This window comes from Leuresthes tenuis, unplaced genomic scaffold (assembly GCF_036924035.1).
Source record: "Leuresthes tenuis unplaced genomic scaffold, fLeuTen1.0.hap1 SCAF_24, whole genome shotgun sequence".
Lineage (NCBI taxonomy): Eukaryota > Metazoa > Chordata > Actinopteri > Atheriniformes > Atherinopsidae > Leuresthes > Leuresthes tenuis.
In genome coordinates, this window is record NW_027325378.1 from 28,125,009 (window position 1) to 28,138,001 (window position 12,993).

The 12,993-nt window shown below is 41.0% G+C and overlaps 1 protein-coding gene across 1 annotated transcript in view; it reads right to left on the reverse strand.

The window, feature by feature from the left end:
• The window catches only part of LOC140284795 (uncharacterized), a 141,762-nt gene that overhangs the window by 73,154 nt on the left and 55,615 nt on the right, over positions 1 to 12,993 (reverse strand). The window contains exons 13-18 of the mRNA XM_072378790.1: positions 12,590 to 12,643; positions 12,415 to 12,468; positions 11,845 to 11,902; positions 11,718 to 11,767; positions 11,333 to 11,386; positions 10,962 to 11,015 (exon numbers count right to left, since the gene is read on the reverse strand). Coding sequence (XP_072234891.1) covers positions 10,962 to 11,015; positions 11,333 to 11,386; positions 11,718 to 11,767; positions 11,845 to 11,902; positions 12,415 to 12,468; positions 12,590 to 12,643 — 324 coding nt within the window. The remainder of the gene's footprint in view (positions 1 to 10,961; positions 11,016 to 11,332; positions 11,387 to 11,717; positions 11,768 to 11,844; positions 11,903 to 12,414; positions 12,469 to 12,589; positions 12,644 to 12,993) is intronic.

The window sequence follows — 12,993 nt, forward strand, 5'->3', positions numbered from 1 at the left end:
GTTATTTGTGTTTTTATTTTCTGGTCTTTTTCATGGTTTGATTATTTCTTGGTTCATTGTTCCTCTCTGTTTTACGTTCTTGAGTTACTGGTTTGTACAGATCAGATTTTCTTCAGTTTGTATTAGTTTAGTCTTTAGTTGTTTGTTATAGTTACTTTCGTGTTTTGTCTTTGTTAGTTGTACTTTTAGTTAGTACTCTGTTCTGTTTTGTTTTTGTTCCAACTTTCCTCCAGTAGTTATCCTCAGTTTCCCTGTTCAGGTTATTAGCTCCACTCACCTGTGTTCAATCTGTCTCAGCTGCAATCATTCACTCCTCTGCTCCCCCACAGTATTTAAGCTCCCTTGTTTCTCTCACTCCTTGCCAGATCCTGGCCGTTACCACCTCATGTCTACGCAGTCATTTCTATGTCCTTTATCAGAAGTCAGATTTGAGATTTGTCTTTTCTTAGGTTTTTGTTTAATCAATTTAGTTTTTTTGGTTTTCCAGCTCAGCTACACTTTTTGTTACAGTTTTTAAAAGCAGATGTAGACAGGAGGTTGAAAGAATTTGACTAGCTTTATTTGAGTACTCTTTTCAACATCAATCATAACAATGAAAATTTTTTAAGGTAATCTTTTTAAAGTATTGAAGTAATAGTTAAAAAATCATTAGAGCAAATGTAGGTTTAGAGGACATCATCACTGGTTTGATTTTTCTGGTCAAGAGACTGCATCCATTTTTTTTTTCAGTCTATGTTACCAGTAGTACCAGTGGAAGAATAGAAATTACAGAATCAGCAGACTAATAAGAAATATTTAATGTGGCTACACCATATTGACTGGGACTCCATTGGAGCCACAGAGGTTTTGGGACCAGTGCCTAGAAACCATCAGTTATGTAGTGCTTTAAGGCACTTTCACATTGGATTCATGTCCAGCAATGTATTACATGCGTTATTGTTGTGCAATTTATATATATCCAAATATGAGCTGAGTCTGCCAGAAGCTTTGTCAGACTCATTCTTACTGTCTCAGTTGTTATTTTGGGGTTAGACTAGCAGAATTGTGAATCATGTTTGGCAGCTGCAGTACACGTAGTATTAAACAGTGTGTTGCAATACTACTGCATTAATAAAAACAAAAAACTACAATCTAGTGTTTGCCAAACTGCTGGGAAATTTGAGGTTTGAGTTGTTTCGGATGTTGAAAATTTGCACTTTTGTTCCTGCTCACGTGTACGGTGTACATTTATGAGAACTTTTGAGCTGAAGCCATTTTAAATGAGAACTTTTGAGCTGAAGCCATTGAGTCTGACATTTGTTTTTCTGAGGCCGTTCATTGTGAGAAGTTTTTTTTAATGAAGCCTTTTGGTTGCTTTTCCACAGCTCAGGGTGCTAAGGGGAGCCACCTCATTACGTCACAGTATACATCAGTTACATTGCTGCGTTTGCATACACCTTGGCGTAAACATGGAAGCAGCAACAAGAATAAAAAGCAACAACAACAATGTATGAGTTTGCGATTGTACAGCTGCTGCTTCTGGCTTTATGGTGCTTCATTGGGATCAGAAAACGGCAGAACCAATATGTTTGTCTTGGTCGACAGGTTTTGACTGGACGGCGATGTGAGATGGTTATGTTAGCCTCTGTTATGAGTTAACGTTAGCTGGTGTTATTTCCCTGCTGGAATCGTCACAAATTCACAAACATATTGGGCTATTAAGTCACCGCTCATATCTACCACAGCGGTAAATATGAGCCCTCTTGCAGTCTTGCTATTGTTGTTGGTCTTAACAACTCCGCCACCCCGCTGATGTAAGCAGTTCTTTCCTAGTCCAGCAAAGAGCTGGTGCTACCTTGGAACCGTTCTTTGTCAGTGGAAACAGAAAACCTAGTTCCAAACTAAGCTCTGGCCTCGAGGCAGCCCTGGAACCAATTTGGTGGAAAAGGGGCATCAGTAGCTGTTAGCTGGGCTCCCCTATGACAATTCCTCCCTGCTTCTCTAAACAAAGAGTGGTCTGACAACTGCCTACTGCAAGTAAATTACTAACTACTCATAAGTACATCACACAACCCCACTTCAAAAAAACAACAACTATCTTGTCAGTTCAAAATTCACGAAAAATGGAGGCTTTGATGCACAACACTGGTAAGCACATACTGATATGATGCTTAGCTATTCACATGATCCAAAGAGAAGCAGTGGTGGCTTTATTAGGATGCCTTTTTTGCACTACTAAGGCGTGACTACTGTGTGAGAAAGGCCTCTATCTCCTGCTGGAAACTTTAGTGAAAAAAATTTGAACACTGTAAATAAGCCAGAAAAATGGGAACGCATGCCATTACTCCTTTAAGCATGTTAATTTTATGACATATCTGTACAACACAGTACATAGGGACCTATAACGCAACAATTTAGGTCTTTCATCTTCGCATCTAACTGAACATTTTAGTTTTAAATGTTTTAGTTTATTACCTGGCATAAGACACCTTTTAATAATCAGACAAAAAAGCTAAGTCATCAGCACAGAGGAAAAGTTCCTTAAAAGACAGCATTCCGTCTACACATACAGAGGCAGTTCATCAGCAGCTGTGTGTTGTCATTCAAAACCCACACAGTTGGCTACTTGCTCTATTTACACACACACACACATGCCACCACCCTCTAGTTTTTTGGGGAAAGTAGTTTATTATGATAACAGGAAGAATCCAAAATTACTGACAGAGTGGAGTTCAAAGGATACTCAAAATAGTACCACACACTTGTAGTTGGTGGGTGTGTTCGCAGGCTTGCAGATGTGTGCCTATACTCCTCCATTTAACCACAGAGAAGTTGCCACAGGAAGACATTTCATACACTGCATGGTTTTGTCCTGAACAGCTGCAGGTGTGTTCATTTTACTGTGACAGAAGTGAGATACTGTTTTCAGATTTAAATCATGACATACATACTGATGTATGCATCATATGTATACTATCATAGTGCAGGGTGGGGTTGGGGTGCATCGTATGAGGGTGACTGCCTGTTCTGCTGACTATCCATTTACTGTACTTGTATTTCACACACATAAAACACTGAAATAATTAAGTAATTTGAACTTGTGAATTACTTAACTTATTTAGTTAATCATGTCCTCAAAATTACCTTTTTTTCCCTTCACTAAGGGGCTGTGGACGACTCATTGCCATTTCCTGTGTGGTGACAAATATATTCTGATGATTCTGTATGCTCCTGTTTGAATGTAGCAGCATAACAGAACTCTAACAGTAACCACGTTGACTGTAACCACGTTAAGTGATCGTAGTCCCATTTATTATATCATTGGCATTTTACATGTTAGTAGTACCACAGGTTAACTACTTAGAAAACCAACCACAGCCATCATGGAGAAGACCTCAGTCCCTAAACCTGGACCTACTGAGATTATTCCTCTGTGATTCGGGGCTCCCTCAAGGCAGATCTGAATCAAGTGGAGGATTGTAGCATGCTCTGCTCAACCAAAAAGGGGTCAAAGCAACAAGAAACCCTTGTTGCTTTGATCTGTGAGTGGTGGTTTCAAAACAACAAAACCACTTAATTTACAATCATGAGAAAAGGGGTGAGAAAACATTCTAACCAAGAACCTTCAACTTTTAGAAGATTGTGGAGTCACATTACATCAAACAAAGAAATTACTCAACTAAAGGAGAACAACCAGGTGCTTGAGATATTGCTCCAACACTGCTAACAAAATTTGTTAACAAACCAAGACTAACTGGAAGAGGTGAACAAAGCTCACCAGGAGTCACAACACAGAGGCCCTGCAGAAAGTGCAGGATTTGGCCACTGAAGTCTCAGCTTATGAGAAAAAACTCGATGCTAAATGAAAATAAATGCAGCTTTTACAAAAACACCTTGTGGAAGCTAAAGATAGGCTAGGAGAAGCCCATCAACAGAAAGAGCATCTAGCAGAAGAACTATTAAATGTAAAAAGAGAGCTACGTCAGTCTTTGGAGACTGGACGAAGACGGGGCGCATCTGACATCTCTTGTGAAGACAAAGATTACCCTTTTAGCTCTGAGGGAGCCCAAGGAGACTCAGTCTTTCCTCCTGCAGCATCAGCTGCTCTCAATCCTCTCAGGACCCACGTGGGATCCCCAGAACCAGCAAGACTGGATCAGTCAGTCTTTGCTTACGGAACAACACCCAAGTGGGACCCTCTGATTGGGAGCTAGATAAGATCGGGAGCTAGATAAGATCGCTCGCAACGTCCCAAGGTTCGAACCCACTCCCGGGGGAGCACACGACACACGAGCATATTTAAATGACATTGATTTTTACCTGCCAAGGTTCCCAAACGCATCTATTGGTGACAAAATTTTCTTAATTTAAAATCACATCCAGCTTTGAAGTAAATTTTTTTTTTTTTTTTCAGTTTTCAGATGTGTTGGCCCAGTCTGGTTTGAGCGTGGCCATGATGGTTAAACAGCGACGGAATGAACTACCTCAGTAGTATTATTACCGCCTCCTCAAGGCTTATTTTGGCTCCCGCAATGACAAAGGAATGGAATACATTTTAAATCTTTCTTCATCCAAAACCTCCATCCAGTTACTAGTCATCACTTAGGAGTCATGGCTAACCCTCGCACAGCCACTACAATTCTGCAGCTACGTGAATGGGCCACTCTGTTTCCAAAAACATAGATAAGCTAAACAGTCAGACCATAACACTGTCCTGACGCTGAACCCTTGTTTATGGAGCTAGAAGGAGCTCAGAGCAGTAAGCTAGCCAATCACAAATCCTGGCACAACCATTTTATCAGAGAAATGGCTACTCGAGACCCCAGTGGCATAGTAGGGAACAAACTTACGAGTGGAACCCCACGAACCTCCCTTTAACCCGCACAGAAGTAAGTTCTCCCCCAACCGGTACCCCAAATACCCAGTTTGGGAGAACCAGAATGACTATAGAAATGGATCTCGGGATAGAACTCCGCACACAGTGGTTCCAATTACTGCCTCAGAAGGAATCAAATGAAACATACAAAAAGACAAACAAAGATTTTCCAGAAACACAATCTGAAAAGAAAAAGGAGGCATTTGGCCTCAGTCAAGACGACATAGATAGCATTAAATGCTTACTACTAGAAATGAAAGGAAAGAAAAGACACAAAAAGTCTGACCTCTTTGCCATAACTGCTGTGATACCCGAAACAACCCTCCCAGCTGACTCTTTTCCCCAGCCAGAAAGAGCTGCAGGGCCACCTCCAACAGACTCCTTTTCAAAATGCAGAGGAGGAGGTGAATAATCCTCCTCCACCTAGTGCAGTATTCGTTGTCCAGCTGGATCAAAAAGAGATCTCCTCTGACCAGGATGCCTCTCTGATAAAAGTTGAACCACCTGTACAACAATTTCTATGCAACCTCTCTGAAAAGGGAGTCGCACGGAAATTTTACATCTCGTTGACATTGGAGGATGTGCTGAGACATGAAGCCCTCCTCGATACAGCTGCAGACATAACTTTGTTTCTGTCACTCTTTAATAAACTGTGCAAGGCAGCAAACCACAGCAACAAGGAGTTGAAACTCCAGCTGTGTTCTCTTGAAGTACGCCTCTGATAACACTACTTTATCAGCAGTGTCGCTGATACAATTATCGATTTCCCATCAGATCCAATACCGACCAAGACACTCACTGCCACGGGTGTTTGTGCTCTCACTCTCAAGTGGAATGACAGGATGTTACCACCACCCAAGCAGAGATTGTGGGGAAACCGCTGGTTGGTTAACACTCCAGCAAAAGTAGCTACAATCAGCACGATATGTCCACTTGAATCGAACTACCAAACCGCACGCTCTGTGGTCCCTGAAGGCGCAATTCTCCACATAGGGAACCTGGCTCTCTATCACCTTAACCCTGATCACTATGACGGCAAAATCGAAATCTCTGACTTATCCTACTCTAAACAATCCTCAGAGCTTGATGCGAACACGGTCACCCAACTGCAATATGAAGGTGTTAAACCATCGACGTAAGCCCAGTGGAGAACGTGTTGAAAGAAATAGCCTCATACAACAAACCGCCTCTTCAGACTTTGTCCTATGCATGATCAGGTCCAGACACAGTAATTGTGGCCATAGTTGCCGTAGCCCACCTTCTTACTTTTGGGGTAGCCTATCTCTATTTTTCGGCATGCTAAAGCCCTCCAGGGCCAAATTAACAAGTGTACAGCGCGCATAGGAAAACATAAGAAGCCGGCTCAGACGCAAAACACCAATGATCTGGTAAATCTCGAAGGAGGAGACAGAATTGGGAGAAAGTAAGGTTAGCCAAATCCCCACAGTCCTTGAACTGGGGAGTGATTACTAAACTCCACGCCAACCCAAATGAATATAGAACAAAACTAACATTAATCACCCTTCGTCACCTCCCCTTTGTTTAGTTACTCGCCCTTCATTTAACTTTTATTAATAGTTAGCTAGAAGCTAGGTTAGATATATTAGAAAACCAAACCACAGCCATCACAGAAGATTATTTCTCAGTGATTGGGGGCTCCCTCAAGGCAGATCTGAATCAATTGGGGGATTGTAGCATGCTCTGCTTGACCTAAAAGGGGGGGAGACCCAACAAAACCACCTAATTTACAATAATGAGAAAAGGGGTGAAAAAACATTACAACCAAGGACCTTCCACCTTTGGAAGATTCTGGAGTCGGATTAACATCTGCTCGGCCGGCCAGCGCTGGGTTTTATAAACACAGACTCACCTTGTGGTACCTTATGGGTGAGTGGGGTGCGTACCAAGAGAGGACACTACGAATCTTCTTTAAAGAGTTGTAAATTAGAATGTGACGCTTACCACCTGGACAAAATCCAGACCCTGTAAATTAGAAAAGTCTTCAGAGCCAACTCCAGACAGATTAATGAATCTGTGACAAATATGCATCATAACTACCCACTAACTGTGAAACATGGAAAAAGGACAGCTTAATTTTAAGACTTTCCACGACGCTGTACGTAAAACACCAGGAAAGTAATTATTCCGTCATAAATCTTGGATATCGTGTCTTGGAACCACAGCGCCATCTACAGACCGGTGGCACTGAACTTTGGATTTAGAATCATTCTGCATTTTAATACTCCTGTGAATAATCCTGTGACTGCAGCATTAATACAAATTAAATGTGTCCAGAGGTCCAACCGACAGAATAACAGTCATTAAATGAAATAGTAATAGATGGACTTGTATTTGTATAGCGCTTTTCTAGTCTAGCTGACCACTCAAAACGCTTCACTACATGCCGCATTCACCCCACTCACACAGCACGTCTTAAGATATAACTATGTGCTTTTCTAAGCATTCACACACATTCACACCCCCAATGATACACTGGGGGAGCAACGTGGGGTTCAGTGTCTTGCCCAAGGACACTTCGACATGTATCCTGGGGAAGCCAGAGTCGAACCACCGACCTTCCGATTGGTGGTCGACTGCTCATCAAACTCATCATAACCAACTGTTTGTTCTTATATGGACGCTGTCAACTAGTTCCCGTTTACCTTGCTTATGTTTCATGATTGTGTGATAAGTATTGTATTAATGTATTCTTTGAATGTGCTTTGGGAAACAGGGATAAGAGAGATTAACTTTCCTTTTATAAAAGTTCATTCAAGAATGAAGCTACTCTGTTATGCCCAAAGACAAGTCATACATCTCACTGGTTGAAAGCTAGAAACGAAACTCCATCCTCGCCAGTGAAAACCGAACACGCAGATATTCAAATCTCTCACTTATTACTCTCGTGTTAATCTCTTGTTAGACACTTTTTACACTCTTTTCATCACCTTTTCATCTTCTTTACTTTTACTTTTCAATTGCATTTATATTATTTTGTTCTTTCTTGGCTCTCCGCCCTATTATTCTCTTGTCCTTAGACTTGCCCTGACTTTACTTATTTAATTTTTGCTAAATTTTGGATGTTTATTTCCACAGGGTAGACTAAATCAATAATTCCCCTTTGACAAAGTTTATTTGAACTCTCTTTTTGGTTATTTTGACTCAACACTCCAGAGCTACTCAGCCACAGACCCGCACCTTCGATCAAAAAGGAGACAAGACTGCACGCACCCAGTGTGGTACAACTGAGACAGAACCAGAGACAGGACCGCACGCTCTGAGGGTCCTCCGACTGATCCATCGTCAACCACTTCACCGAAGAAAGGGAATCCAAAAGTACCAGCTTGGGAATTTGTTTGCAAGACAGCCTGAGAATTACTGGAGGGCGTTGGCGAATACCTCTGTGAACCTGCTCAAAGTGAGATCAATCCACGTCTAACTCCCTAAGAACTTTGGGCTGTGGTTTGGTTATAAATAACCAAGTTTCCATCCATGCAACAAGCTATCCCTGTACTTAGCTAGAGGCCGCAATAGGAATAATAAGTCCCATATCTCACTTATACTTGGCTATTTAACGGAAACTGGGGTGTTAAGTCATTATTACTATATGTCCTGAGCAAATCTTAAAGTTGCTCTTTTCTGTCAGTGTTAAATAAATAACCATAAGAAATCACAATCCGTGTTTAATTTTTCTTAAGTAAGTCCGGTCAATTCAAAGGAAAACTCTATCCTTCAGGAAAGACTCTTAGTTGAGAAATTTTGATACATTCCTCCAAACGTGAATGGGGGTGGTGCCCTGAGGTTAAAATTATTAATTAATTTCATATCTAGAATGCTACATTATTAAAGGGGAACTCTGGTATTTTTAAACCTAGACCTTATTTCTGGCATGAAATACGTTCATCTACTCACCAAGAACAGTTTGGCGAAAGTTGGCGTCCTTCGGGAGCTATTTAGATAACTCGCGATAGGCATATATCTATATAAGGAGTGAACAGGGCCGGGACGATGCAGCCTCTAAATAAGGCATTATCCGTCTTTATTTTGGAATTGGACAGGACAACACTGATCTTCCTCCAACATTGAGTTCTCTCACCTGGAGAAACCTGGTAAGTACTGTGAGGATCATGGTCTTTGATTTCTTCATTGCTTTTAACACCATACAACCTGCACTTCTGAGGGACAAGCTGGAGAACACCGGGGTGGACCACCACCTCACATACTGGATTTTTGATTACCTCACCGAGTATCCACAGTATGTGAGGCCCCGGGACTGTGTGTCCGATGTAGTTGTCTGCAGTAAAGGAGCCCCGCAGGGAATAGTCCTGGCTCCGTTCCTCTTCACCCTTTATACTGCATACTTTTTCCTACAACACGACCACTTGTCACCTGCTGGTTTTCCAATGACTCTGCAATCGTCGGCCTCATCACTAATGAAGACGATAAGGAGTACAGGGAACTTACACAGGACTTTGTGGACTGGTGCCAGCAGAACCGCCTCTAGATCAACAAGGGGAAAACTAAAGAACTGATGGTGGATTTCCGCAGGCAATCATTCTGCCCCTCCAACATCAGTGAACATCCAGGGACCAGACATCGAGATGTTGACATCTTATAAGCACCTAGCTGTTCATCTGAACAATAAACTGGACTGGACTCACAACACAACTGCTCTCTATAAGAAAGGCCAGAGCAGACTCTATCTGCTGAGTGCAGGAGACACTCCAAAAGAAGCAGCATCTCGACGGCTGACAGGAAGAACCTTGATAAACTGAAGAAGAAGGCCAACTCTGTCCTGGGATGCCCCCTTGACTCAGTGGATGTGGTAGGAGAGAGGAGGATGATGGCTAAGCTGTCATCAATGAGGGAGAATGACTACCACCCCATGCAGGAGCACTATCGCAGGTCCTTCCTTCCTGCAGCTGTTCAAACCAGCAGCGCTCCCAATAGGTGTGGTCTAATCACTGAGTCTGAAACAGTTTAACTATGTGCAATATGTAGTTATTACATCCATGTGCAATGATATATCAACCAGATATATTTACAAATGTGCAATGGTGTAGATTAAAACACTATTTATATGTATAAATGTTCAATATTCTTTAGTGTATTTTACATTTTTTACTATTTTTTTTATTATTTATATATTTTGTTATCTCTTGCTGCTGTAATGTGAAAATTTCTCCAGTGTGGGACGAATAAAGGAATTATTATTCTTAAAACCATCAATACATATTTGAATGGTACAGTACCAGTTAGGATATGTTGCAATCAAAAGGATTGAATGTGTTCTCATTTTTATGGAACCCTTCATAGCTGAAATTGTTGGCCAACTTGTGTTTTCAGACTTATTCTTGGTTTGCTGTCGTCTTTTCAAGTTACTGTTTTTCCTTCTGAGAATTTTTCTTGTGTCTTCTACAAAGCTTAAACTGACCTAAGAAAAAAAGAGCATTTTAAAATGCATTTTCCTTTGCTTGGATTCAACTACCAAACCACTTCACTCTCAGGTAGAGGGTTTCACTAAATACATGAAATAATTTGCATGTGAAATACCATTACTGCTTCTGTTTGACCTGAGACATTAATAATTCAAAAATGTCTGTTGATCATACTTCATGATTTATACATGTATATATTAATTTTGTCTGTATTACTGTGTGTGGTGTGTACTTTAAACAAACATAAACTCATGGAGAAGTAAAGTGGGAAACTTGCAAAGTATCTTTATCTTCCAAGTTTGGACTGTCCCACATAACTGCTAAAAGCAAGTTATTAAGACTGTTGCTTCTCTAAATTCATATAACTGATCTGAAGAGAAGAGCCTTAATCGTTGCAATGCCCGTTTGGGACGTGCTGGAACACAGACCACAAACCAGACCTTCTCATCTAACATAAGTGCCTGATCTCACTAAAGTTATTGTCGCTGATATCTGAACCTGAATCTCAATCCCAGCTGACAGCAATTAGGAAACATGGGAGTGATTTTCCCATGGTAGACAAAGGTACTTTAATGGCATGCATTATATGTACGTGAATTTAATGTTTGTATGTTTTAGACAATGTAGTGTATGTGTCTCTCTTAGCTGATCCTCAAAAAGCTACTGACCTTATGTCCTGGTAGCCCACCCAGCCCGTCAGTGCCTGGTAGTCCTCGTTCCCCCTGGTTCGACAATAAACACATTCTGAGAGGCAATTAGGAGGACCAGCAGCCAAATTCAATAGCATACATTTGATCCAAAATCAATTAAAACTAAGCACTACTAGACAAACAACTAGCACAGATTTCAGAATTTAACATCTGCACTACTGTTCTATTCTAATAAGATTATTTACCTTACATCTGGCCCAAAGTGGTCTTATCTGACAGTGTCTATTTTACTTAATTGAACACAGGATCTACAAGTATAAAATCTCTATCTATTATGGCTATACTGGTTTAATGCAGCCATGTGACTGCAGAAGGAAATTGGGTCCAACCATTGGTCCAATTTCTCCAGGAAGTCCTGGCTCCCCTTTCTCGCCAGGAAGTCCCTGTGCACAAAGCAAGTTGTTATTTGGTAGAAACTTAACAAATTCAGAATATCTAAAATTGATCATGTAATCAATGTAATCAATTAAATGTGATTAATCCTTGCAGGTTTTGTAAAAGCAGTCGCTAAGTTGTTGTTCTACATTCAGTAAGAATAAAAAAAATAGTTAATTAGTAAATTAGTCAATTTAGAAGCAATATTATGGGATTCATTTGTATTCATCAGGACTGAGACATTTGTGGTGATCATGTAGGGAAAATGGCTTTTTTAAAATTAATTCATTTTTTTTCTCCAACTGATAAAGCAATTTCCTGTTTCTATCACAGTCTGACCTTGGGCCCTGTGAGTCCTGGTTGTCCTGGTACACCTGACTCCCCTCTGTCTCCCTAGACAAAATATGATAAAAAGAAGTACTGTTAGTACAGGCCTAACATAAGATAAAGACAAAACTTCAAATACTTGCCTTGTTACCTTGAAAACCAGGCTCCCCTTTTGGTCCTGCTGGACCTTCTTCACCCTGTCCAACAAATGGAAAACACAATAATTTAGAGTGGACACTTCACAAACATATTCAGTTAATTCAGAGGTACAGACAGACATCCATCTACAACTAGCGAATCTTTCCCTGAACAAACAAAGGAACCCCTTTATATGAGAGTCGGGGGAGAATCCAGACCAAATGTTTGACTCGGTCTCTCTGTTTGACAAAGAATTGTCGTCTAGCAGTGCCTATACCACGCCTAAGATAATCCAAACTCTTTTCATGTGTCGTTCCACGATGGTGGAATGACCTACCAAGCGCTACCAGAACAGGGGCGTCCCTGTCTATTTTCAAGAAACTGAAAACCCAGCTCTTCAAAGAGCATCTCCTATCCCAGCACTTACCTTGTACTTCCCTACCCCCTCTATCTCTGCACTTTATCTTTCTGCACTTCCTTCTATGCCTGCACCCTATCTCTACTCTGTCACCTCTGACAGAGTTGGACTAGTGGGTTCCTTCTATGTAGATGGATATATGGATATCCTTACCTTCACCCCTGCTGACCCAGGAGGGCCAGTCTCACCAGTTTTACCCTCCATACCCTGGGAACAAAGAGAATATATACTCACTGCATCCTGGTCAGGATGTACAGCAGACATCCTAAGGTCTGGTGACAACTGTGTGAAGTCTGAAAAGATTACAGCAAAGGTGATTCACACTTACAGGCTTACCATCAGGTCCTGGTGGCCCCTGTCTCCCTTTCTCCCCTCGAGTACCCTGTGGCATCAATACAATCCAGCATGACAGACAGAAACATTCTTCAGACATTTGGGCATTCCACTCTATCAGTCCACACACTGACATATAAAATCACAGCTCTTGGGTAAATGACACTTGGTGTAAACATTAACCCATCCCATTTTATTGTAGTTAAACTTTTTAAAAACAAATGCTGTACTATAGTCAGTTTAATCATTTCCATATCTTTCCACAGATATCTTTCACAAAACCCATGACATTATTCATCCAAAATCAAAAAGCTGTAGACAACATTGTAATGCCCCCAAAGTTCTGCTGAAAAAAATAGAGTACAGTGCCTTGCAAAAGTATTTAATCCCTTGGCATTT